Raw genomic sequence first — 23,417 nt, forward strand, 5'->3', positions numbered from 1 at the left:
AATAACTCAGTCCTGAGTTTCGTATCTCTCAAAAGCATTTTCTGTGAAAAGTTATTTGCTCAACAGTATACACATCTATACTCAAAAAACAAAATAGATAACTTACCCAACTACACTGCGAAGATCTAACAGACAGCCAATTGCTGAGTCAAGGCACTGCCCAGAAGCAATAGAAGTGGAAAGAAAAAGAACACAAAGCAGCCCCTTCAGTGCCATGACCACCTAGGGCACCACCAGCATCACTCACACAGAGACTGAAGACCCAAATCTGAGCTCAACAGCTGCTACTGGTTTCATAAGCCGGGGCCAGAAGGGCTCAGGTGAGGCTGGTCAGGGCAATTAAAGGCAATCAGTGCTTCCAGGTGACTGAGTCTAGAAAGGCATTTGTTTTCAAGTTTTTGAGTTAAAGGACGTTTAATGTTTACACAGCTCTGGTGTGCATGCAATCTGAAAAGATCAGTGTTGCCACAGCACTTCAGTGGCTGAATCTACGGCAGCAAAAAAGGGACCAAAGGTCGTGTGATTTTATCTGTAGTTCAGTTTCTTTGTATCTGCTTTGTTCCAACGAGAGTAACTGTTTGCTCCCGAAGGAGTTTCAGAGATGTATCCCTTCTACCTTTCCAGTCTCTGGGGACTCATTTTCCAGGATATGAGTTCAGTGTGAACGAATGTTTTCCTTGATTTTCTCCATTTGCCTCCCGTCAATTTTTCTTCCCTGCTCTGTGGTACCTAGTACAACGAGCACTAAGCAGGTACACTAAGCAGGTCAAAAGTTTAAGGGAAGAAAGGTTGTCTGTGGGAATTTGTCTTTTAGAGAAGCACTTATCTACTTCCAGTTGATCAAACTCACTTTATTCATCATAAGGTACCTCCACACCGCAAATAGATCCTTCTATTCTCTGGTATTTCACCCTCAGAACTGAACTTTCCTCTCTAGTGACCACTGGTCTCAAGCTCCTCAACAACAGCATCCTGAAAGCAACAACTCTTTGTACACCCAGCGTGGCTCAACAGCCTTGGGGCCAGGGCGCTCAGGTTAGACATAAAGGAGGAAGAGTTCAACATAGGGCCTTCCTCACACACACAGACCCCGGGATGGGCACCGGAGGCGTTGGGCTGTCCCACCTCCCAGCACCCAACTCACACAGGAAGCCTTCCAGGACTAAAGGAAAGCCTTTATCTGCAGTCACTTCAAAGCAGCTTTTATCTGCGTAGCTACATTCGCAAACAGTAACTGTGGATATGGACTCATAGCTTTTTAAAAGTTTCTCTGACGTTAAATATTAACTTCTACATCACATTTATGGTTTCTTTGCAGCAGCTCTCACTTCCTAATGGTGAGATAGGGAGCATTCCCGATATGGCTTTCCGCTCCGAGCTCACGAGGCGGAGATCAGCTTCCCCGTGGCGGCCTCCCTCACGGCCCAGCCACCCCTACCGCAAAAGCCAACCTCTCCTGGAGACCGACAGCACAGTAAGCAGAGCCAGGTTACGTCCCCGGCTGTCACTCAGACTTGTTGGCGCTCAGTATTTTGAAGAGCAAAGAGTTAAGGCGGGCATTTCTCTTGTTCTCCCAACGTTCTGTGGACACCGCCAACCAAGAGACAGCCCCTCAGCACTCGTAGCCCCGCCGCCGGGCAGCGCGAGGAGACCCGAGCACGGCACAGCCCCGCGCGGAGCAAAGCGGCCCGCCCCTCACGAGGGCAGCGCGAGAACCGCGCTCCGGCTTGTCGCTGCCCGCCAGGCGCCGGGAGGGGGGCGGAGGGCAGGGCAGGCCGGGGCAGGGACTCGCTGCCCGGCCCCGGGGTGCCGCCGGCTGGCTGTCGCGGAGAGGGGGCGGGAGCGGGACCGCTCCCTGAGCGGCGCAGCCCCCGGGGCCCCGCCGCGACGCGGGTTGGGCCGGGCAGGGCGCCGCTCCTCCTCCCGGCGCTAAGACGCCAGGTGCAGGCGGAGGGAGCAGGAGCCGGGCGGGGAGGCGAGGGACGGCCGGGCCGGGCCCGAGTGAGTGAGCGAGAGCGGGGAGCGGCGCGGGCTGGGGGCGGCGGGGCGCGGGGCAATCCGTGCCGGGGCCGAAGGGCGCGGAGCAGCGGCGGCGAGCGTGGGGTCGGCTGAGTTTATTATTATTATTACTTGGGGAGCTGTTTTAATCGCTGCGGTGTGAGCCGATCCCATCCGAGGCCCGTTCGGGAAATCTCCTCGCTGGGGTGGCAGCAGCCGGGCACTTCCTCAAAGGGCTGGGCTCCGTGCGGGGCGCGCTCCGCAGCGTTTCCCTCTGAGGAGGGCTGCAAGGCCTGCGAGCGCGCGGGGCCGCGAGCGGCACGCTGCGTGTTTTCCTCGCTTAACCTGAAGGTGAATCTGTTCCTGCGCAGACCAGGTCACGTCCTTCTGTGTTTCCACGCGAAGTTTGAAGCTTGGCGCTAAAATCTGCGCCGAGCTCCGTGTGGGTGTAACAGCCGCACCGGAGGTTTGTGTTGGCCAACGGGCTGCGCAGCAATGCTGCCCCGCCGGCACGTCCAGCGCCCACCTGGAGTTATGAGACACGGGACGCGCGCGGCCCCTCGGCAGTTTGGGCCGTTTCTTTTAATGCACAGCAGTCAGTTGTCCCCGCTGCGTGGTTTGGCGCTTTTTGGAGAGCGGACTTTGTTCTGTGATGGATTTACTGGTGGTTGCGTTTTCTTATCATCAAACTCAAACCTCTGGAGGAGGAAGCGGGGAGGAGAGCAGCTTCAGGGAATGACGGGGAGCCAGAATGAGCTGCTCTCAGGCCATGGTTTTCCAGGCCCTGCGTGCTGCAGTGTGAGTGAGTCTCTCCCAGCCCTCAGGCTGCTCATTTTCACCCGCATCAGCGCCAGCGTTTGTACACAGGATTGGATTGGCAAGCTGAAGTGAATTTAAAAAGAAGTTACCCATACGGTTTTGCTGGACGGATCAGACTTGTTCCGTAATAATACTGCCTCACGACAGACTGAGGTGTAGGCAAAAGTTACGGCTCTGCCAGATTTCGTACCTGCGCTCGTGAACTGAAATCACATGGCCCTCATGCTTAGTCAGCTGTCCATTTGTATGTATTTTAATGCTGTTGGGGGTGCTCAGGAGTGTGATTGGTGGCATTCTGACTTTCCTATTGCCGTGTGCGATGGTGTGCAGTGTGATGGTAACGGCTGATCTCCTGCACGCTGTATTCCCCTTCTGCTGAATCCTGGTGTGCCGGGGCTCAGGAGCTCTTGAACACTGCCCCCACAAGAGGTGCAGTGCCCTGTTCTGAAGCACACCTCATGTAGTAAATCCTTGTGGTGCACAGCAGCGCAAATTCAACATCCCAGCTCTATCCCAGAAGCAGTACAGCTATAGTGTTTTCCAGTGTACAGCGTGATGCCTTTGTTTACCAAGACAAAACAAACTTCTTGGTTAAGTACCAGCCCTTGTTAGCTCTTAGTTTAGTAACTATTTGGTGAAAAGGTGTAGGCTGGCACATGCAGAAACATAATAACAGTGTTTGTTCCTCAGCATAAATTGGCCTTTTGGTGTTCTGAGTTAGAGCTCTCTGTTCTAAGTCACAATTTTAGCCATTCAGGGCAGACTCCCAGCACTGTTCCAGTGAAACTCCTTTTAGGGGAAAATCACTGCATCAGTGATGGCTTTGAGCCGGACGGGTTGTTTCCTTTATGTTATCACTCATTTTCTTTTGGCATCAATCAAAGCTTAACACATACATTTTCGTTGCCTTTACATTTGGAATCATTTTTTCTTACTAGCAGATTTGTCATTGCCACCATATTTGTATTATTCCTTAGATATCCAATTTTATATCAGTAGGATTGTCACGAAGTATGGCCTCAACCCAATGGAGTTCAAGAAATCGAGTCTGAACGGTGGTATTCTGAGAACAGATTTTCAAAGAACTTGGCTGAAATGGTTCGATGACTTTACTGTACTCTACTCCATAGTACAAATACTACATATCGTGTAATTTAACAAAAAATCAGAAGTCTTCCTATTGAAATTATGAAGCTGGAAGAAGTTAGGAAGCACATTTGAAAGTCTGGGGAAGATTAAGCAGTAACAGGTTGGCTGTTGAGAGTCCTTGTGCCTCTGCAAGGAAACCTCTGAACATTGAACTCGGCTCTGCCTTCAAATAGTACCGTTTGGCATGTAAACACTCCTTTGTTATCTAATCAGTAACATAAAGCTTTATTATTATGAATTCAGTGCATAGGTGGAATAAAAACTAGAAAACCCTGTTTCTAGACATGAAGTATTTAACCCTTAGCTTCATTTCACATTCATATAACCTAAATAAGTCTGCTTTTGTCCTGTGGTCGGTCCTAGAAAGGGTCATTCCTTCCTGTTGGGAATGGGCTTTGATTTTATGTTTTGACCTACCTTAGGCTAAATGATTTAACTTACTACATGCTTTTTTTTTTAAGGATCTACAGAAATCAGCATTGCTGTGTCCCTTCTAGCCTTCTCTGTAAACAAGTACTAGTTAATTTATATGTTCAAGCAGCCTGCATACAGCACTATAGGCCAAAGGCTTTGTAACTTGAATTCTCAGACACTGCTGGACGTCTGTGATAAATGGAAGTCATCTACCCTATTGCCTAAACTTCCACTGTGAAGGTTTGTTTCTTAGGGTTCAGTCTGATGGAACACTGATAATCTGCTATCTTTCACTGGGAAAATATCCCAAATGCTTCCTGCAGCATCAGGCACTGTGTACCTACAAGCTCCTTCTTCACTAATGAGCAGAACTCTACTGATGATAACCTGCTTTGCTTCTACTGTGAGCATCTCTTCTAGTTTGGCTTGGCATGATTACTGTGTACCTGTCCTGGCAGGAGCCTGGTGGAATCTCAGGTGATTCTCCATGCTGAGACAGGATACGTGCTTTCATCCCTGCAGAAACAGACAGTCAGCTGGAACTGCTGCTGTGTGCCTTGATGTTGCTGGCAGAGAGCCATTAAAGTTGTTTGTACACTCCCACACACACCTACCCTAATAGGTAAAATACTCTGGTAGAACTCTTCTGCCTTTTGCTCTGAATGTAAACTTTTATTTGCAGCGAAAATTACAGCTGTGAGTGTAAAAGTCAACAAAATTCCTCCGTTCACTGGATAGATTGCCAGAACAGATTCAGGCTACAGAACAGATATGGCTACAGGCTTTGCAGTGTCCTGACTGGCAGTGGGGAAACCGGACTGAAACTGGGCTCTTTCTGCCCTACAGGGGACGCTTGAGTTAGGGAAAAAGAAATACATCCAGAATTTAAACAAATCCCACTCTGTCTTGCAAGAGTAATTAGAAGAACAGAGTTTAGTTCAGAGTTAACAACGCATATGAATTTCCTATTAAGGCTGCTGCGAAATCTTGGCAATGTGGATATGTTTTGAGACTGTAAAGATATGCGTTAGTTTCAAAGAGTAGAGGAAAAAAAATATCTTTTTTGTTTTGCTTTTTGCAGAGCTTATACAGATCTTTGGAAAATGATTTCCTCAAGTGCGTACGAGTCTAACACCTGGGCGCTCCTGGTGACAGTTGATCATCAGTATGAAAAGGAGCAAAAGGAATTTACACTGCGGGTCACAGGGGACCTTCATATTGGAGGAGTGATGCTGAAATTAGTGGAACAAATTGGTGAGTAAAGACCGTTTCATTTGTATGGTGTTATTAAAATAGTATGTCAAGCTTTCCTTTAATCCATTTAACCTCAGAATTGCCCATGGAACTAAGAGCAGCAGTGTTTTGTCTCTTTCCTTACGTGTGTGCTTTTCAATCTCATTTAGTCAGGGTTTCGTCATCTTTCAGGTCAGGATAGCTAAGGGCTCAAAACTGATTGGACTAAAGCCATCGTCCTCCCCCTCCAAAATCTTTCATGCAACTCATGAACAAAGTCTTCTATCTGTTCTTGATTCAGAGCTTTTCTTGGTCTGCATGTTTTCAAAGTAGAAAAGGCCCCAACATTTTCATTTAATCAAAACACGTGCAAGTCCATATTAGTGAAACAAGACAGTTATCTTTTGGCAGCTGTCTTTTCACTGAGAAGCTTTTGTAGGCAACCCTTGGCTGTCCTTGGTCAGCCTCATCAGCCTGCTTTTCTGCACAGACCATTGAAAGATTTATCTGTACCATATCGCACCATATTGACTCTACCTCCCTTAGAAGTTTCTACCTCTAAGTTTCTGTATCCTATGTAGTAGAGGTCATCTTATTTGTTAGAGCTTGTTAACGCTCTCCTGATTGGTACAGGGCTTACTGCCAACATAGTAATTCTTGTTCTTGTGAGCATCCTTGTTAACTTTAACTGTGCAGTCAAAGAGGAGTTATTGTTCCATATCCCAGCACAATTCAAGTAGTGCTGGACCATGCACAGCACCACATTCAGGAGGTGTGCTTTTCCTGTGGATATCTGCAAGATTAAGGCAGTGCCACAGTCAACATCTAGCTTAACTCTTCAGGGAAAACAAAGTTAGATCCCAGCACCTACAACAAGTATTCAGCAGATGAGGTCTAGGTCTGAGGAACTGGAACTGTAATTTTAATGTTAGTAAATTCTCCCATTTGCAGAATACTGTTTCCAAAGCTGATTTGTTTTAGTATATTAGTTACTTGAATTACTAAGACCCATAATTGTGTTTTTTTCTAGAAGTGTCACAAGATTGGTCAGATTATGCCCTTTGGTGGGAGCAAAAAAAGTGCTGGCTACTGAAAACCCACTGGACTCTTGATAAATGTGGGGTACAGGCAGATGCTAAGCTGCTCTTTACTCCTCAGCACAAAATGCTGCGGCTTCGCTTGCCAAACATGAAGACCGTGAGACTGAAAGTCAGCTTTTCTTCTGTGGTATTCAAAGCTGTCAGTGACATCTGCAAAATTCTCAGTAAGTAAAGCTAAATCTCCTCTGGCAGCTAAACAAGCATTTTATTAGGTGGCTTTATTTTTGGGTAAAATCCTTACTCCCTGCTAGCTCCAGGAGAAGTTTTATTGAGTTGAAGTAGCATGAAAAGACGCACATTCTGTTTTTAGTATCCAGTGCATGCCAGTGGTTCACATTGTGATAACTCTGCTGAAAACAGTGTCAGAAATGAGCTGCAAGAGTACTGGATAGTTGAAGTCCTGTTGATGGTGCGCTCAGAAAGTGGGCACACGAGAACCTACTGAGGTTTAACTAGGCCAAGTGCACGGTGTTGAACTTGGGTCGAGGCAGTCCCAGATGCAAGTATAGACTGGGAGAAGAACTCATTGAAAGCAGCCCTGCAGGGAAGAACTTGGGGGTCCTGATGGACAAAAAGCTGTACGTGAACCAGCAGTGTGTGCTTGCAGCCTGGAAGGCCAACTGTATCCTGGGCTGCATCAACAGAGGGATGGCAGCAGGGAGAGGGAGGGGATTGTCCCCCTCTGCTCTGCCCTTGTGAGGTCCCATCTGGAGTACTGCGTCCAGGCCTGGGGCCCTGAGTACAGTAAGGATGCAGAGCTGTTGGAGTGGGTCCAGAGGAGGCAATGAAGATGATCACAGGGCTGGAGTGTCTCAGAAGGGCTCTGGGGAGACCTCTTTGTAGCCGTCCAGTACTGGAAGGAGCTTATAAGCAGGAGGGGATCTGACTTTTTACATGATCTGATAGTGATAGGAAAGTGGGGGATGGCTTTAAACTAAAAGAGGGGAGATTTAGATTGGATGTTAAGAAAGAAATTTTTTACTTGAAGGGTGGCAAAGTCCTGGAACAGCAGACTGTCCACAGAGGTTGTAGATACACCAACCCAGGAGGCACTCAAGGCCGGGTTGGATGGGGCCCTGAACAGTCTGATCTAGCAGCTGGCAACCCTGACAGGGCTTTGGAACTAGATGATCTTCAGTGTCCCCTCCAACCTAAGCTATTCTGTGATACATTGACTACAATGTAGCTTTCAATTACATCTTCTAGCAGCGGACTGCGAATTTATTGCATCTAACAACTCTGATAACAATGCCATAATTGCTCAACTGACATTTGGCTTAATTAAATATTTCTATCTGCGTTTTTCTTCCAGATTAAATCTTCTAACTGTTCTCATACATGAACGGAGTTTAAAATGTCTTTGCTTACCCAAGATGAAAGTATTTTGCACATTTTTCAGATTTGCAACTGATAATACACGTCTGAATCAGTGCTGCAGTAGGGAATAGAGTATCAACAAGCCAGTCTTGTAGGTAAAATAAGACATTTTTTAAGCAAAAAAAAAAACAAAGGAGTGAATTCCAAATACAGTGTTTCCATTTCTGTTCTTGCTTATTCCTAAATCATACATTTAATCAATGTTATGCTCAAAGGTTACTACAGAGCCTTTAGGGACAGAGTTTTTCCTCTCATATTCTAAAAAACAGTGACACTTGCTAAGAAAGCAGGCTTAAATGCTGGCAAAACTCACCCTCACTGCCCATTCTCTGGCCTTGTCACTGAATTACTAGATTTTCTATGGGTACTATTTCAAACTGCCAAAATTAAGGTTCAGAGAGCAATATGGAGCTTCCCCGAACGTTGTTACTAATCATGGGGTTTTTTTGGATGTAGTCTTCTAAGTTTCCAATGTTTCATGTTCTTTCATTTCCCAAATTGCCATTGTAGATATCAGACGGTCAGAAGAACTGTCTTTGTTGAAACAGTCAGAAGATATACTCCGAAAAAAGAAGAGAAAAGATAAGAACGTTAAAGAAGTGGTTACAGAGGACATTTTAAACTTGTCCAACTCTCCAACAAGTTCTGGATTATCAGGTAATGAGAAACTAGTAAAAATTTCTTCTTCTGACTGAAAGTAAAAAAAGAGGAAGGAATTCTGTTATGCAATTAAAACCCAGGAGAGCAGTCTAGGATTGTAGTCACAGAGACACAGCTGAGTTGAAATCAGTAGCTTCAAGAAATCCCCAGTATTATATTTATATTCTTCTATTGTGTAAATGTTTTACTTTCCATTGTTGTTTGAAAGGCAGTACCACAAAACAAGTGATCAGCTGTGGCCCTGTTAGACCATGTTAGACCAGCCTTATGGACAGGTTGGGCAGCCTGGAAGGAAAAAGAGAAATAAAAAAATGAGAGCGTTTCCTGTGTCTAACACAAATGAGGTATACCTCACAGAAGAAGGAAAAGCACTTCTATCCCTTAGGGCACTTGGCCTGTTAAAGGGTAAGGGCTGCTGCAAACAGCAGAGGTAGTAGTGTCTCGAAAGAAAAAGGTTAGTTAGTCTTTTGCGGTGGAAAATGGTAGACTACCTAAATCTGAAGGCAGTTTTCCTTGGAATAATCCTTTACTGCTTTAACTTGCAGCGAGTCCAGGTTTATATAGTAAAACCATGACGCCCACTTACGATCCCATCAGTGGGACACCAGCTTCTTCTACAATCACTTGGTTCAGTGATAGTCCCTTAACTGAGCAGAACTGCAGCATCCTTGCCTTCAGTCATCCCAACTGTTCTCCAGAAACACTAGCAGAGATGTATCAGCCTCGGACTTTAGCTGACAAAGCCAAACTCAATGCAGGGTAAGACGGCTCTCTGACTTCTTTGTAAGCTGGCTGAACAGAAGTGGCATTCATCCAACTTACTAAGGGCAAACCAGACATTGAAAACAAAACCTTGATAAATGGCTATATTTATACTTACAAGCATGCTTTGATCTAGGTTTTCTTTTGAAAATACTTAGACTATTTTTGACATTCTTTCCTTATTCAAGATTCAATGATCTTGTTTTAAAGTGATGAATGATACGATTGTGCAGGTTTCAGACTAAATTCTGTTAGATAAAGGTAAATCCAGTAAAGTGAGTAGCACTGGGTAAAGCACAGGACTGGTTAGCAAACTCTAAAGACTTTAAAGGAACAGTGGAAATACACATGTGGATAAATTCAGTAAGTTCTGACGAATTAAAAATATGAGAGTTCTTGAATTTTGCAAAAGCAAGCATTGCTTATTGGACAGCATAGAAGAATACAGCGTGCTAGGGGGTTTAGTGATGCAAGTGTATAGGAACATTGTCTCTCTGGCCTTAGAGTGTCCTGTTTGAGATCTACGGGGCATTTAACAGTAACTTTGATATTGTCACTGGGTTTTACTAAAGGACAAAAGTAGCTGGAATTATAAAACAGCAAACATAGAAATTAAAAGCAAGAGTTCTAAAGATAACATGGCTTGAATTAAATCCCCATTTCTGGAAGTCAATTAGAAACAATCTTACTGGCATAGCTAAGCCCTATGACTACTTAGTGCCCCGATTGCTGGCATCTAGTCCTGATGTTTTGAATAGTAGCTGAGAAAAAAGAAAAGGAAGATTTTAGGTACTGTGTTCATACAATGAAAGTTGGAAATCTATATGAATGTTCCGCTTTCTCAAGTTATGACTTGAAAGGTGAATTTTTCCCTGACTTGCAAGCCTTAAAGCTGTTCATCACCATTTCTGTTTTGTAACTACACTGCAGCTTTGCAGGTGTGACAGTTTTCCTGTACAAATGAATTTGAGAGTTGTTTTCTTCCGCAGCTGGCTAGATTCATCTCGATCACTTATGGAACAAGGCATTCTGGAGGATGATCAGCTTCTTCTACGCTTTAAATATTACACTTTCTTTGATTTGAATCCAAAAGTAAGAGCTTTGTTTTTATTGTTGCTCACTGTTTGACGGCTTTCATGTCAAGGAGCTGTAGCAAAAAGATACTGAATTTTAGCTAGGATATGTCACAGGCCTTTCAGAGATCAGACTCTAATTCTGCCCCCAGCTATGGCTGCACTTTTCCCCTCTAGACACAGAATTACCATTCTTTACCTGTGATAAGATCGTAAGTGTAAAGATGAGATCTGAAGAGCACCAGAAACAGTATCGTAGAAGAAAAACTAAGAGAAAAACTAAACCTAAATGATCTAGAAGTATAAGCCCTATTTTTGAAAATGGGCGTGAAAGTGACATTTATATTCTACTGCCCTTCTATGAATGTTCAGCTTCTCTGGACTCAAGCCCTCTGAAGCTCCAAGGCACTTAAATCAAATTAGTTTCAACATATCTGGATGATTAAATACTTCTGCAAAGTAAAAGTATGTGAGTCCCATTTGAAAGCAAGGCTAAGTCTTCAAAAATCACTTACATGTTTTTCTCAGTTTGCCTCTCATTTGTATTTATTTCCACTAAAAGTCAGTCAGAAACTAGTTTCATTAAGCCAAGGTTTTTAAGGGCCTGCGTGGTACATTTAGAGAAATTAAACTATGATTATTGACCAGTACAAATCAAGAGTTAAATGTGAAGTGGGTTTGGCATTCATATTATTTTCCGTAAATTCTGTAAACCTATTTTCTTTCAGGCACCTCAGCTAAATAGAAGGGCATTTTTTTAGTTCAGGTCATATGTTTTAGGTGAAATGCCATCCCCACTAAAAATCAAATCGGAGTCTCAGCTTCAGCAGCCCTGACATTTCCATTCTTTGCCATAGCCATGAAATAACTTAAGATAGCAATGAGCTATTAGGTAGCCTGAAGCTATTGAAAGAGAGAGGTCATGCTCCCAGGTTCACCCTCCCGTCAGCTGCCTTCTACCAGCTCTAGAGCTTGAGTGTCCATGACTCACTTCAGCTTACTAACCAAACAAATTTAAACTAATCCACATTGAAAAAACAGACAGTGAATTAAAGCAGTTCACAGCAGGACCTGACAAATGTCAAGCCAGTGAAAGAGGAGAGCCAGAACCAAAAAAGCCAAAAGCAAAAGAGAGGAAGGACGGACTAAGAATTTCTGTCTTTTGGTGGTAGCAAGTTACTGAATGTCACATTCCTGTCAGCCGTGTGGTGTTATTTTCACTTTCAGCATGGTTCCACATTTGGCTAAAGCCAGTCCAAAACCTACTGCCACAAAAAGGGAAGTCTCAGTCTTTCCTTCTACTTCAGCCACAGAGTCCTCATTAATTTTCTGTTGGATCAGCAAGTCACTGTGCGATTACAATCTTGCGAGCTTGTATAAGAAAAGGATGGGAACATACAGCTGGGCAGAAGTTGGGAAGAGGAAGGAAACAACTTTTATGGCTCCAGTCCAATGTTAGTTCAGCTGGGGATCTAACATTGCTGATCGTGGATCTGTACCTTGATTGCCGTGAATGACCAGTGTTGTTCTTTTTTTGCTACAGTATGATGCCGTGCGAATAAACCAAATATACGAGCAAGCCCGTTGGGCCATCCTCTTAGAAGAAATTGACTGCACAGAGGAAGAAATGTTGATCTTTGCTGCACTACAGGCATGTACTTGATCCAAGCTGCAAAACCTGTTTTCTTGAAGCAGGTGCAAGCTAGGACAGGACTTGAACAGAGCCCAGGCCAATAGGTCTCCTTGGTCTGGGGGCCTCCTATTTGAGAGAGGAACAGTAAGGGGCATCAACTAACTAAAACAAATAAATTGGGTTGCAGCATCCCATTACTCAAATTGACACATGCACTTCATGGAACCATTTACTAGCACTACCTAAAGTTAAGCATACACAAGATAGGACTTTGATATCATTCTGTCCATTCTGAAGGGGATTACTATGAAGTGTTGCTTCTCATACCAGCTACCACCCTTTCATTTGCTCTTCCTGAAAATCTAATACACAAATGAATATGTTCACAACGGCCAAAAATAAAGAAACCTTATAACAAGGTGTGAAGACAGAGATGCTATGGAGTACATATAAATTTAACATGATTTATCATGTCCTGGTCCCTTACTGTGGGTAATAAGGCACAACAATTCATTAGTAATAAATTCCTTCCTTTTAAATTTAAATGAAGTTGCCAAAAATTCAGAGCCTGCCACTGCGGAATACCACAGAATATCTGTCAAGTTTCCACCCGGTGTAGATGGCACTTACACGTCACAGTACACGAATGTAAATGTTAGCAGAGTCAACCTCACAGAATGCAGAATGGGATGATTATACAGTGAAGGAATATAAATCTTGGCAATTAAAACAGGAAACTTTTGTCAGCAATTGCAGTGGAAATGATGCAGGACTTACAGTTAACCTTTAAGTGGTTCTGCACTGCAGAACTTTACACAGTTGACCAAGACCCAGAAGACCAAAGGGTGTTTTCATATGTTGTGATTCCATGTTGCTAATCGCTATTTGAAATAAATTTGCCCATTCAAATCTGATTCTTGATGATTTATTTTAGTATCACATAAGCAAGTTATCATCATCATCAGAGACACAAGATTTCACCAATGAATCAGAAGTAGATGAAGTAGAAGCTGCACTTTCTAATCTGGAGGTGACGCTGGAAGGCGGAAAATCAAGTAACATTTTGGTATGTCTTTTTGCATCCCAGAATTGCTTTCACCAAATCAAATGTATTGGCTCTGATGAGTCTTCCTGGTTCCTGATTTCTTAACATAGTTAACAGACAACTACAAAGTCTATTGTACTAAAATTATTCCTGATTATTCCTGATAGGAGGACATCACAGACATCCCGAAACTTGCTGATTATCTCAGGCTAGTTAGGTGAGTTATTAAAACTAATGATAACAAAAAGCTTACCATAAAAGAGATCCCTTGAATATTGCATTCTAACCTTACAGTAGATCCTGAGGTAATAAATGAGCAAATACACCAGACAGCTCTAACTAGCCTAATATTGCCCTATTCAAATCTTTCTCTTACTGCTTCTGAGCCAGATTCTCATCAAATCTTTCTAACTTCTGGGGTGCTATGGCATCTGTATTTATGCTTGTTAAAAGTCTAGGCTCTTCATATTTCTCTGTAATTTCCTAGCATTCATCAATCATTGTCTCTAAATAATTTACAATTTTGTTTTCAATCACATTTTACTGTGATTCATTTCTGCCAATGAGAAACATGGAAAAGAACTTTCAGCTTTCCCTGAGAAGGATTTCTGAAGGCAACCTTGCAGACTTTTGTCCTTTTCAAACAAAGCAAACACATTACCCCTTTATCACCAGATGCGGAGTCTGTTTTTTCTAATATCAAAATGAATTTCAAGTTGGAGTAAAAGTATAGTAGACCAACTCAGTAATACCTCACCTGAATAAGTAAACTGAGGAAAGTACAGTTCTGTGATTCCATTATAATATCTTGATTTAAGGGCCATATAAATGACTACATTGACCTCCAGTCTACAGTGTCTTTCATCAAAGCAGTCTTCAGGTTTTAGAAAGGTAAAGATAAAGATTTCTGTTACAGGAATATCTGTAGATTCATTCTGTTAGAATATCTGTTAGATTCATTCTGTTTACAAGTCATATTTGTAATCAGCAAACTAAAAATTGCACTTGAAAATGCTTAACTGTTGTTAACTGCTAAGTGTTATTAATTTCCAATTAAGAAACTGTGTTTGACATGCACAATACAAAAGTGGCTTAGGATCAAAAGGAATTAAGCCTTTTAAGGGCCATCAGCTACTTGCCTCTAACACTAGATTGTTTATTTTTCCCCAGCAGTTGAATAGTTTGCTTTAAAAACATCCAGTGGTTATTTTTCCTCATTAAACATTTCCTATAGACGTGGTTAATCACTTATTAAACCAATGCATTGTAGAAATATGGTGAGCTGTAGAACATTTTTTCAAGGAACAGCAGCGTTTTAGGAGTAAAATTATGTGCTTGCTCATAAACCTAAATGCAAACTTCTGCATGCCATATATTTATGTATTCACATAAATGTAACTATCATAAATACGTAGTTTATAATATAGTATAATTTATAATAAAGTACAAGTAAACTTTTACTCCAAATTATTCAGAGTACACACCATGTTAGCACGCTAGTAAATACAGCTTTCAGGGGGGTGAGAATACTGTGGAGAAGTATAACGTTATTTCATAAATAAAAATGGTAGTAAGCTTTCAAAAAAAAAAGTGCTCATTAACTTCTTGTGATAGAAGAATAATTCTGTTAGCCTAAGGAAGTGTCATAGTCTCTTATTTTGGGGGGGAAAGAAATGACCCTGTATTGGAAAATGGAAAGCCGAAGTTGGCAGTTTTGGAAATTATTTTTGGAATTGAAACCTAAAGATCTGAACTTTCTAGAAAGGACTGAAGTAGGAGAAGGCAAGAGTAGGTAGTAAATCACTGTTCTGCAGCCATATAGTATTTATACCATCACCTCAGATGTAAAGGCAAGTACTGAATAGAGAGCAGAATTCCACAAAGGCAGTACTAAAATTTCTGTTTTTCTCTCTTGAGCTCTACTGGATCTAAGATTCTTTTTTCCCCATGGCTTTGTTGGAATATTCTTAGTGGGATTGTGATTTTTATCTCCTCCGGGAGCTGGCACAACAATTAAGTTTAATTGTTAGTATCCATCAGTTAATTCACAGTTCCAAAGTTGATATTTTTCTGCCTACTGTTAGAAAGAAATTAGTTTGCTTTAGCAAAGTACCGAAGTGAAATAATTATAATGAGGATTAATCCATGTATATACATGTGTGAAGAGTTGAATAAGATGGTTTCAACTATTACCACTTCTTGGAGTGCTACAGAACCTCTGAAACTTAGACAAGGAATAACATTTTGTTGTGCTAGATATTATTCAGGTAAAGCCAAAAAGATGGTCTCTACTCCATTACAATTCAATGCACACAAGTCAGTTTGATGGGTGCAAATTTCCTAGCTAAGGAAAAGCTGAAAAGTTTCTCTTGTATAACAAACTAGTGGGTTACATCAGCATTACTGAGTTTATGTTAAATATATGTGTGTACGTATAAATATACACACACACATTCTTTATTGGAAGGGAATGGCTTCACTTAGGAAAGGAAGGAAAAATAAGAGAAATCACATAAGAGTGGGGGAATAAAAGGAGGGAAAGAAATTACAGATAAGATTTTGCTGGAGTCTAGGATAAAAAACACATACACACCTGGGATGACATGGGTGTTGTGCTGGTTCCAGGCAAGTGCTTTCCCCCTCCATGACACAAGTGTGAGTCGCCCAACTGAAGCCACGTGTACGTAGCTCCAAGGCAATTAGGATTAGTGCCTTGTACATTTCAATATCAACAAACGTGATTGCTTTTTTTCTTCTAGGCCCAGGAGATTGTCAATGAGAACTGCCAAGCCATATTGGTTTGTCTTTAAAGACACTTCCATATCTTATTTTAAAAACAAAGAATCTGGACAGGGAGAACCTATAGAGAAACTAAACCTAAAAGGTAGGAATTTTCTTCTCCTTTCTTACCTGTTTTGTTTTGCACTAATTAACTGAATACATCAAGACTGAATACATCTCTGCAAGACTCATGGCACGCACAACTGTGTTCAGTCCTGAACACTACTTTTTCAGTTACTGGCACTCCTAAGCAGGCAGACTGAATCTTCAGAAGGCTGAACAGAAAGGATTCAGTAGCTTAGCCCAAGATTATCTGGACCTGGCTTGTAAAATTGCATGTACCCCTGAGTTCACGTAAGGATGAAACAGAGAGAGAATGTGATCTCTTTTATTAGCAAATAGTTCTACTCTCTGCTAAGTGGTATTACTCACCTCTGTCCGTGGCAAACACACATTGGTAGTAGAGGATTATGGATGATGCGATGATGCAGACTGCTGTACCTGTATACCGCTGTGCAGCGACACCTCCAAGAAGAGTCTTGTTTGTTTCACACATGGGGATTTCCATAGCTGCAGCCAGCTTTAGGTTTCTGGAAGAGAAGCACTGCATGTACACGGGGCACACACCAACATTATACGTAGCCTCCATCTGTACATGTATTCCTGCAGGAACACTATATATTCAGCAACAGGGAATGGGTGATGCCCAGGATTCCTCCTAAAATAAACTTTTGAAAAAGAAAGAAGATTGACACCTGTGAACATATGGCTCTGCATACCAATCTGCGCATCCTCAGTAGGTCAGACAAATGCATGGTTAAACTAGTCAGGGTGACTGGAACCTCACCAAGTAGCCCACAGCTCTGGTGTCCCTTGACACAAAGGTAACTCTAGTCATCCTCGACTCCAGCTGGGTCCAGAAAGCCCATAGTAGCACCATCAACATGAAATACTGAGTCCTAGAGATCTCTGGGATCCTTGAAGTGACCAGCTCTGTTGCAGATGTCACCCGTGTCCCATTTTCAGTACTAAGCTGCTTCTGAAAATAAGTCACTTAGGGTAAAATACGGGAAAAAAAGTCACTTTGGGTAAAATGATCTGTCTCATCAACTCCACTCCATTGTAAGTGTTGAGCATTTCCTAAGACCAGGCTGAAGTTTTGAAAGCACCACACCTGTTCTCTTCCATAGCGAATAACATGTTTTGTGAGCTCAGAGCATTCCTATCCACGGCAAGCCAGGCCAGGCAGCGAACTAGAACAGAAAGCTTTCATTAGACCTGATCTTTGAAAATCTTGGCCCTCAATTTTAAAGCAAAACAAACATTAAGTGCAGTTTTTCAGTATTAACTAGTACTTAAAGTTAGTGAGGTAGTAATTAAATAAATCCATTTCTTTCTCAATCTCTGTGATCCAGGATGTGAAGTTGTACCAGATGTAAATGTTGCAGCAAAGAAGTTTGGAATCAAATTACTAATTCCTGTTGCTGCTGGCATGAATGAAGTATACTTAAGATGTGATAACGTGAGTAATAAAACAAGGGAAAGTTTATATTCCAGATTTATTAGCAGATGTCTAGAAGACCCACAGTCCAGTTCTAGAATTTGTATAGAGAAAAAAGAATGCTCTGGAGAGTTCGTTATCTACATGTTCAGTAAATTTAAGAGTGATGTGCTCTAACAAAAATCTAATGGCTGATGGGACAAAAGAACATTAATTGCCTTTATCATCTGTTCCCAAGTAGAGTTGCTGGAAAGAATAAAAGAACGTACTATCAAAAATATCAAAGAAGTTACAACTTTTTGTTCCAGTTTTTTATAATGAGTTTTTGTTTTTGTTCTCTTTCTTAATTAGAACTCCCTACGTACGGATAAAGATTGGGATCTCACATTTGCTTTCAATTTAAATGTATTTGGTTTGCATTGAAACGCGTCAGTGCAAATTGTGTAAAGAATTTCATTATGTGGAAAACAGTCATGCCACAAAATTTCCAATCCATTATGTTCAAAAATACTGGATTTCTTTCTGCCAGTTAGTAGCTTCATGCATCAGCCCATTTTCCAGGCATATTCACATGGATGAAATACCAAAATTTTTCTAGTACCCGTAGCAGTGATAGCATACAGCTGCAATTGCAGCTCATGCCAGTGGTAGCTGTGGACACAACAAAACCTGTTTTACACAGTACATTCTTTGGCATAAGAAAGCATCTCTTTTTTTGAGAAATAACTACATTTTCAAGATAAAGGGCTTTCAAACTTTAAAACCTAATTGTTCTGCATGTTGATTCTGTAGATGGAACTCGCCCAGTCAGGGAAGAACAGCGGGACTATTGTAACTACACATCCACACATACTAAGCCCAGTGGTTTTACTGTACAGAGAAAGATGTGTGAGCCATCTTCATAAATGGTTTGTCCAGAAATACCAACATTTGTATTTGTTGCAGGAGAATCAATACGCTCGGTGGATGGCTGCTTCTGTTTTAGCCTCAAAAGGCAAAACAATGGCTGACAGCTCTTACCATCCTGAGGTTCACAAGATCCTTTCATTTCTCAAGATGAAGAACTGGACTATGTCTCCCCAGACTGCCTCTGATCCAGAAAGCATAGATATGAAACCAGAATGCTTCGTCTCACTACGTTACGTGAAAAAATACAAGTCTAAGCAGGTATATGGAGCGTGGCTTTACAGTTGGGGGTGGGTTGTTCCAAACACCAGGCAGATGAGTGCTTAAGGATGAGACTGGTTCCAAGCAGTATTTGGAAACCATGTGGCTATTAGAGTCATCTTGCATTACTTTGATACTTAGCGAGAGGCCTGTTTTTTAAATTGAGCAGAGGGACAGCTCTCTCAGCCCTTCTTCCAAGTACTCGTACATCTGCGCTGCCTCCTAAGTCACTCATCATGTTCTCCTGATGGTGCTGTCCCTCAAAGTCTCTTCAGATTGAGAAAGGAAGGGAAGATTCTGCCTGCATTTTAAACCAAGTACCCCTCCTTCCTCCATTTAACTATTTGCTCCTTCGAGTCAAGAGTTCAGCCCACCTGAGCGCAGGATACAGTCTCCAAGCAGAGTAATAGGGTAATGCTACTCAGCATCGTCCATAAAATCCCATCACCTAATCAAGAGGAGCTGGCTGCACATTTCTCAGTCTGCCTTCAGGACTAGATAGATGGCACAGTAGCTATAGCAACTATATAAGGAAGAGGACTTTTGTTACTGTGAATACATTTGTATTTAGCCCATGCATGACACTCTGAGCTTATAAGATGCCTAAATGAGTAACAAATGGTACATCAGTAAAGAATCCTGAGGGGTTTGCTGAGCTCCTTCCCTCCCTCGCAGCCTTCAGTTATGAGCACGCCCTGCCCACTTGGAGGGTGGTGAGAGTTCATTTCCAGGTATGTGGAACCGGTCCTTAGCAGTGCATTTAACATTCCAGCAAGACTGTTTTCCAGATGTATTCCAGGTCAGCTGCAGCTAATGGAGTTGATCCAGAGCAAGTACAGGAGGGCCCATGTTGCCAGAGGACAAATACAAGGCAAGAATCATGAAAAAATTGGCTAAAAATAATTCTGGCATGGGACACTGCATGTTCTGAATGAGAACAAACTGTTGCACCAGGATAGCTGAATTTGAAGAACCTATTAAAATTGAACATGCAATTCACATGTTCGCCTTCTGCAACTGCCTTGGCCAGCAGGGAGCCAAGGGCCAGAATTTCACTGGTAATGCAAGCTACACTGTACCAGTCTGTTTTGGCAGTGCTATAACACTATGAATCACCTTCTCAAGGAAAGTGCTTGCCCTAATAATACCATCTCATACTTTTGCCCAGTGGAGAAGACACAGACAACAGAGGGAACTGAACAGAGAATTCCTCCCTGTTTACCAGCAGGCTCCCAGTGCAGAATGGGCCTGTGGGCAGCAAACAAGGACGAGATCATTTTATGGCATGCTGGAAGTAGTCTGAGTGCAGCACAAACCCAAATACTGAGACCTTCCTGTGCTGTTCTGCCCTTATAGCTCTAAGTCTATTCCCAAGTTCTCTCTGCGGTATGACTGCATGAACAGTGACCACTAAATAGCTGAATTTGGCATCAGAGCTGATGCTGTCTGATTTAGTGAAAACATGTATATTTTTGTTCAATTGAAATCTTTCTCTCTTGCTGTGTTTCCCAGTTGGCAGCTCGTATTCTGGAAGCTCACCAAAATGTATCCCAGATGCCCCTAGTGGAAGCAAAGCTGCGTTTTATTCAAGCATGGCAGTCCCTCCCCGAGTTTGGCTTATCCTACTACATTGTAAGGTAATCACACTGCTGCAGCAATGTCAGGCTGTTCACAGTCACTGATTTTCAGGAATTTATTTGATTCCTTGTTATAGAAACATTCTCTTAGTATTTTTTCCCCCAACAGACCTTTATTAATTGTAGTAACTTCCATGCTACTGCTTTCTCTATAGCAGTAGCACTCAGTAACTCCATTCCTGGAATGAGAGTCTCCACTATGCTTGCCTTTATACAAACCTGTTGGATTTTGCCTGAAATAACATCAGCAAGATTAAACCCTTCTTGACATAAAATCACTAAAATGAAAAAATAAAAGGGAAATCTTGTTGGTGTTCTCAGGTTTGCTGTAGATTTTTTTGTTCCATTTCTCACTTGTTAGAATACAAAAGCATGCTTTTTGCTGAGCGTAATTCCATTGGCATTTCTTTAAGAAAATAGCAGACAAAATCCCTCTTTTAAGTTAGTCTGGAAGAGCAGTCAGCACGAGAAAGGTCCTGCTGTCTTCATAGCAATTTCCCCAGATGCTTCTCTTGAATATGGCATAGCTCTGCAAAAGTATCTGACCTGCATCCCTTTCTCTTAACAAAACACCAAAAGAATGAAGAGTACTGACACAGTTATAGTCGGAGGCACACTCCTTCATTTCTTACTACCTCTCCTAGTGCTACTTAGGAATCATCCATGGTACAAACCGAGCAAGCTGGTAACCATACTCTGGCACAGAGGCCAGCTGGCATAGGAGAGCAAACATCCGTACTATCTCCTGTTTCCCCAAACCCAGCAGTAGGGTGTGAACCACCAGTACAGCATGAGCTGGTAGTGAACACAGAGCTGGTAAACATAAGCTCAGCCTGGATGTTCCAGCTCCTCAGCCATCCCTGGGAGCCACGTGGGAGAGTGCTGCTTGCTCACAACCAGAACTGTGCTCGGGGCTCCTCTAACAGTTGAACAGAACAGGCACTTGAGTTCAGTGCCCAGGAATGTTCCCTGTCAGTATTTAATTAACTAACATTGAGATGTTTTGCCCCATCTGTCAACACTAATTCTGTAACAACAACAACAAAAACCTTAAATTTTATAGGATGGGCAAAACATCTTGTGGTTTATTTCTGCAAGCTGATGGACAGTATCTCAGTGGAGGAGTTAATTAAGATGCTATTTGTGGTCCAGGTCTCCACATTATCTCTCTCAGGACCAGTTTAACCTAAGGACAGAAAATTGAAAAGCAGCCAGGTTAGACTTTTTCCAGCTTTTGTGAATGGTATTTGTTTTATCTGCATAGTCTTTCCTTTGTTTTCTGTTTGCAAGACATTCTGATACTATTGTACTTCATTTTCACCTCAAGTTAGAAGAGAGGTGATGTGTCTCAATATTTTGTGATGTTGCTGCCACTCAGAGACGTGCATATTTTGCTAACTCGGAGTTGTTTTGATAAGTTAATGGTGATATATATAATAGTACTTTGATATGCTTATATAATTTAAATGAGAATACGTGCAAGAATATATTTCAGCAGTACTGAAACAAGGAAAAATACTATTGGCACTTTTCCAGTCCAAATACAATCAAATTCACACATTTTGGCAGAAGAGTACTTTTTAAACGAACAACAAATTGGAAGGACTTCAGCCACATCTATACCTGCCCTGTTCTTTTACCTGGTTCACCAGGTACATCTTTGCTTTCTTACAAATACTGTCTTAAAGAAGAGTCCAAGCTCTCCTCCAGCTCTCCCCCAGGCTGTTGTGAATTTTCCCACCCTTTTTTTTGTTCTTTTGCAGGAGGGCAAATTAAATGCATCTTTAGACAAGAATCATCGCAGACTAAATCTGCTCAAAAGTTGGGTGTGGTTTTCTTTTCAGGTTTAAAGGAAGCAAAAAAGAAGATGTGCTTGGGGTGTCCTACAACAGGCTGATAAGAATAGATATAGCCACAGGAGACCCTATCACAACATGGAGGTTCTCCACCATGAAGCAGTGGAACGTGAACTGGGAAATACGCCAGGTAAAACAGGAACAGCTCCCAGCATTCAGCCATTACATTTCAGACAACCTTTTTAAACCTTACAGTGAGGAAATTGTAAATGTGTTCTGATGTGTTATTAAATAACACAGCTTTTTTTTTCTTAATTGAGACTGCAGTGAAAGTTCAGGAAACTCTAAGTTCTCCAAGTTTAAAATCTACCTACCAAGATTATTCAAGTTGCCCCTGATTTCACATGTCTTTTAATACGCCACTAGAAAAAAAATCATTTGAAACTTTTTGTTGCCTGCCAAAGAGGCCTTCGACCACAAGAGGGCCCTACCAGAACAGAACATTAACAAACAAGAAGCCAAAGACCCTCAGCATACTGCAGACCCAGAAATCTTTACAGCTCTTGGTTAGCAGAGACAGGTGCTGCTTTGTCACAGTATCTCTGGTCCAGCTGTGCTCTCACACTCGCTCTTTCTCTGACATTGAAGCAGAAAAACGATGCAATTTATCTCCACTCCTGCTTTTTTCATATGTATTTTCTCTAGGTTGGAATTGAGTTTGATCAGAACGTGTCTGTTGCTTTCACATGTCTGAGCGCAGACTGCAAAATCATCCATGAGCATATTGGGGGCTACATCTTCTTGTCAACCCGCTCCAAAGACCACAGTGAATCTCTGGATGAAGAACTGTTCCACAAACTAACTGGAGGTCAGGAGTGAGGTGGAGCAAGCTCTGCCTGCTTCTCCCCACTGCTTAAGAGGACCAGAGACGATTAAAATATGTATATCCCTGATGGTTAATTACTGAACAATAAAAAAATTGTACAGTAACTCGAGGACGTTGTGCAGTGAATTTCTTCAGTTACAGCTATTTTCTATTCTGCATTACATCCATGAGCAAAGTGGTTTCTACTGGCACTTCAGCTCCTAACTCCTGAACAAACGTAGAGTTAGATGTGACTGCAAAGCAGAGTAACAAGGACTGAAAACAGAAAGAAGGCCTATGCTCAAAGGCCTTTTTAACAAGTAGAAGTGCCAGTAGAAACCACTTTGCTCATGGATGTAATGCAGAATAGAAAAAGATTACTCAGAAACATTGTGCCCGAGGAACCA

At 42.2% G+C, this 23,417-nt stretch overlaps 2 protein-coding genes across 14 annotated transcripts in view; one reads left to right on the forward strand and one right to left on the reverse strand.

Annotated features, from left to right (window-relative positions):
- The window catches only part of BMP2 (bone morphogenetic protein 2), a 243,773-nt gene that overhangs the window by 192,381 nt on the left and 27,975 nt on the right, over positions 1-23,417 (reverse strand). For 3 of the 5 annotated variants that reach the window (XM_046938394.1, XM_046938395.1, XM_046938396.1), the window contains exon 1: positions 107-1,758. The gene's annotated coding sequence lies outside the window, so the exon portion shown is untranslated. Of the gene's footprint in view, positions 1-106; positions 1,759-2,130; positions 2,244-16,476; positions 16,635-23,417 lie in introns of those variants that run through there. The other 2 variants (XM_046938393.1, XM_046938397.1) reach the window with 2 other exon arrangements.
- FERMT1 (fermitin family member 1) lies at positions 1,329-23,140 on the forward strand. 9 transcript variants are annotated; one of them, XM_025148982.3, is made up of 17 exons: positions 1,959-2,001; positions 4,428-4,620; positions 4,903-5,002; positions 5,462-5,634; positions 6,644-6,877; positions 8,601-8,747; positions 9,296-9,509; positions 10,502-10,604; positions 12,129-12,236; positions 13,153-13,284; positions 13,431-13,480; positions 16,023-16,147; positions 17,460-17,566; positions 18,491-18,712; positions 20,225-20,349; positions 22,194-22,335; positions 22,851-23,140. In XM_025148982.3, exons 4-17 carry the CDS (start codon positions 5,484-5,486, stop codon positions 23,022-23,024), a joined length of 2,034 nt encoding a protein of 677 aa, XP_025004750.1. In that variant the 5' UTR covers positions 1,959-2,001; positions 4,428-4,620; positions 4,903-5,002; positions 5,462-5,483; the 3' UTR covers positions 23,025-23,140. The 9 variants fall into 9 exon arrangements, 8 of the variants coding, with proteins under 8 accessions (XP_040554145.1, XP_025004750.1, XP_415024.2 ...); XM_415024.8 differs by lacking the exon at positions 4,903-5,002; XM_046939530.1 differs by lacking the exon at positions 4,428-4,620.

Source organism: Gallus gallus, chromosome 3, assembly GCF_016699485.2.
Source record: "Gallus gallus isolate bGalGal1 chromosome 3, bGalGal1.mat.broiler.GRCg7b, whole genome shotgun sequence".
NCBI lineage: Eukaryota > Metazoa > Chordata > Aves > Galliformes > Phasianidae > Gallus > Gallus gallus.

Excerpts from the sequence above, each read along its gene's own strand:
- FERMT1 (XM_046939528.1), top strand. The coding sequence starts at position 2,750 with ATGAGCTGCTCTCAGGCCATGGTTTTCCAGGCCCTGCGTGCTGCAGT. Across the intron at positions 13,481-16,022 it reads GATTATCTCAGGCTAGTTAG|GCCCAGGAGATTGTCAATGA; the intron begins GTGAGTTATTAA and ends TTTTTCTTCTAG. Across the intron at positions 16,148-17,459 it reads AGAGAAACTAAACCTAAAAG|GATGTGAAGTTGTACCAGAT; the intron begins GTAGGAATTTTC and ends TCTGTGATCCAG.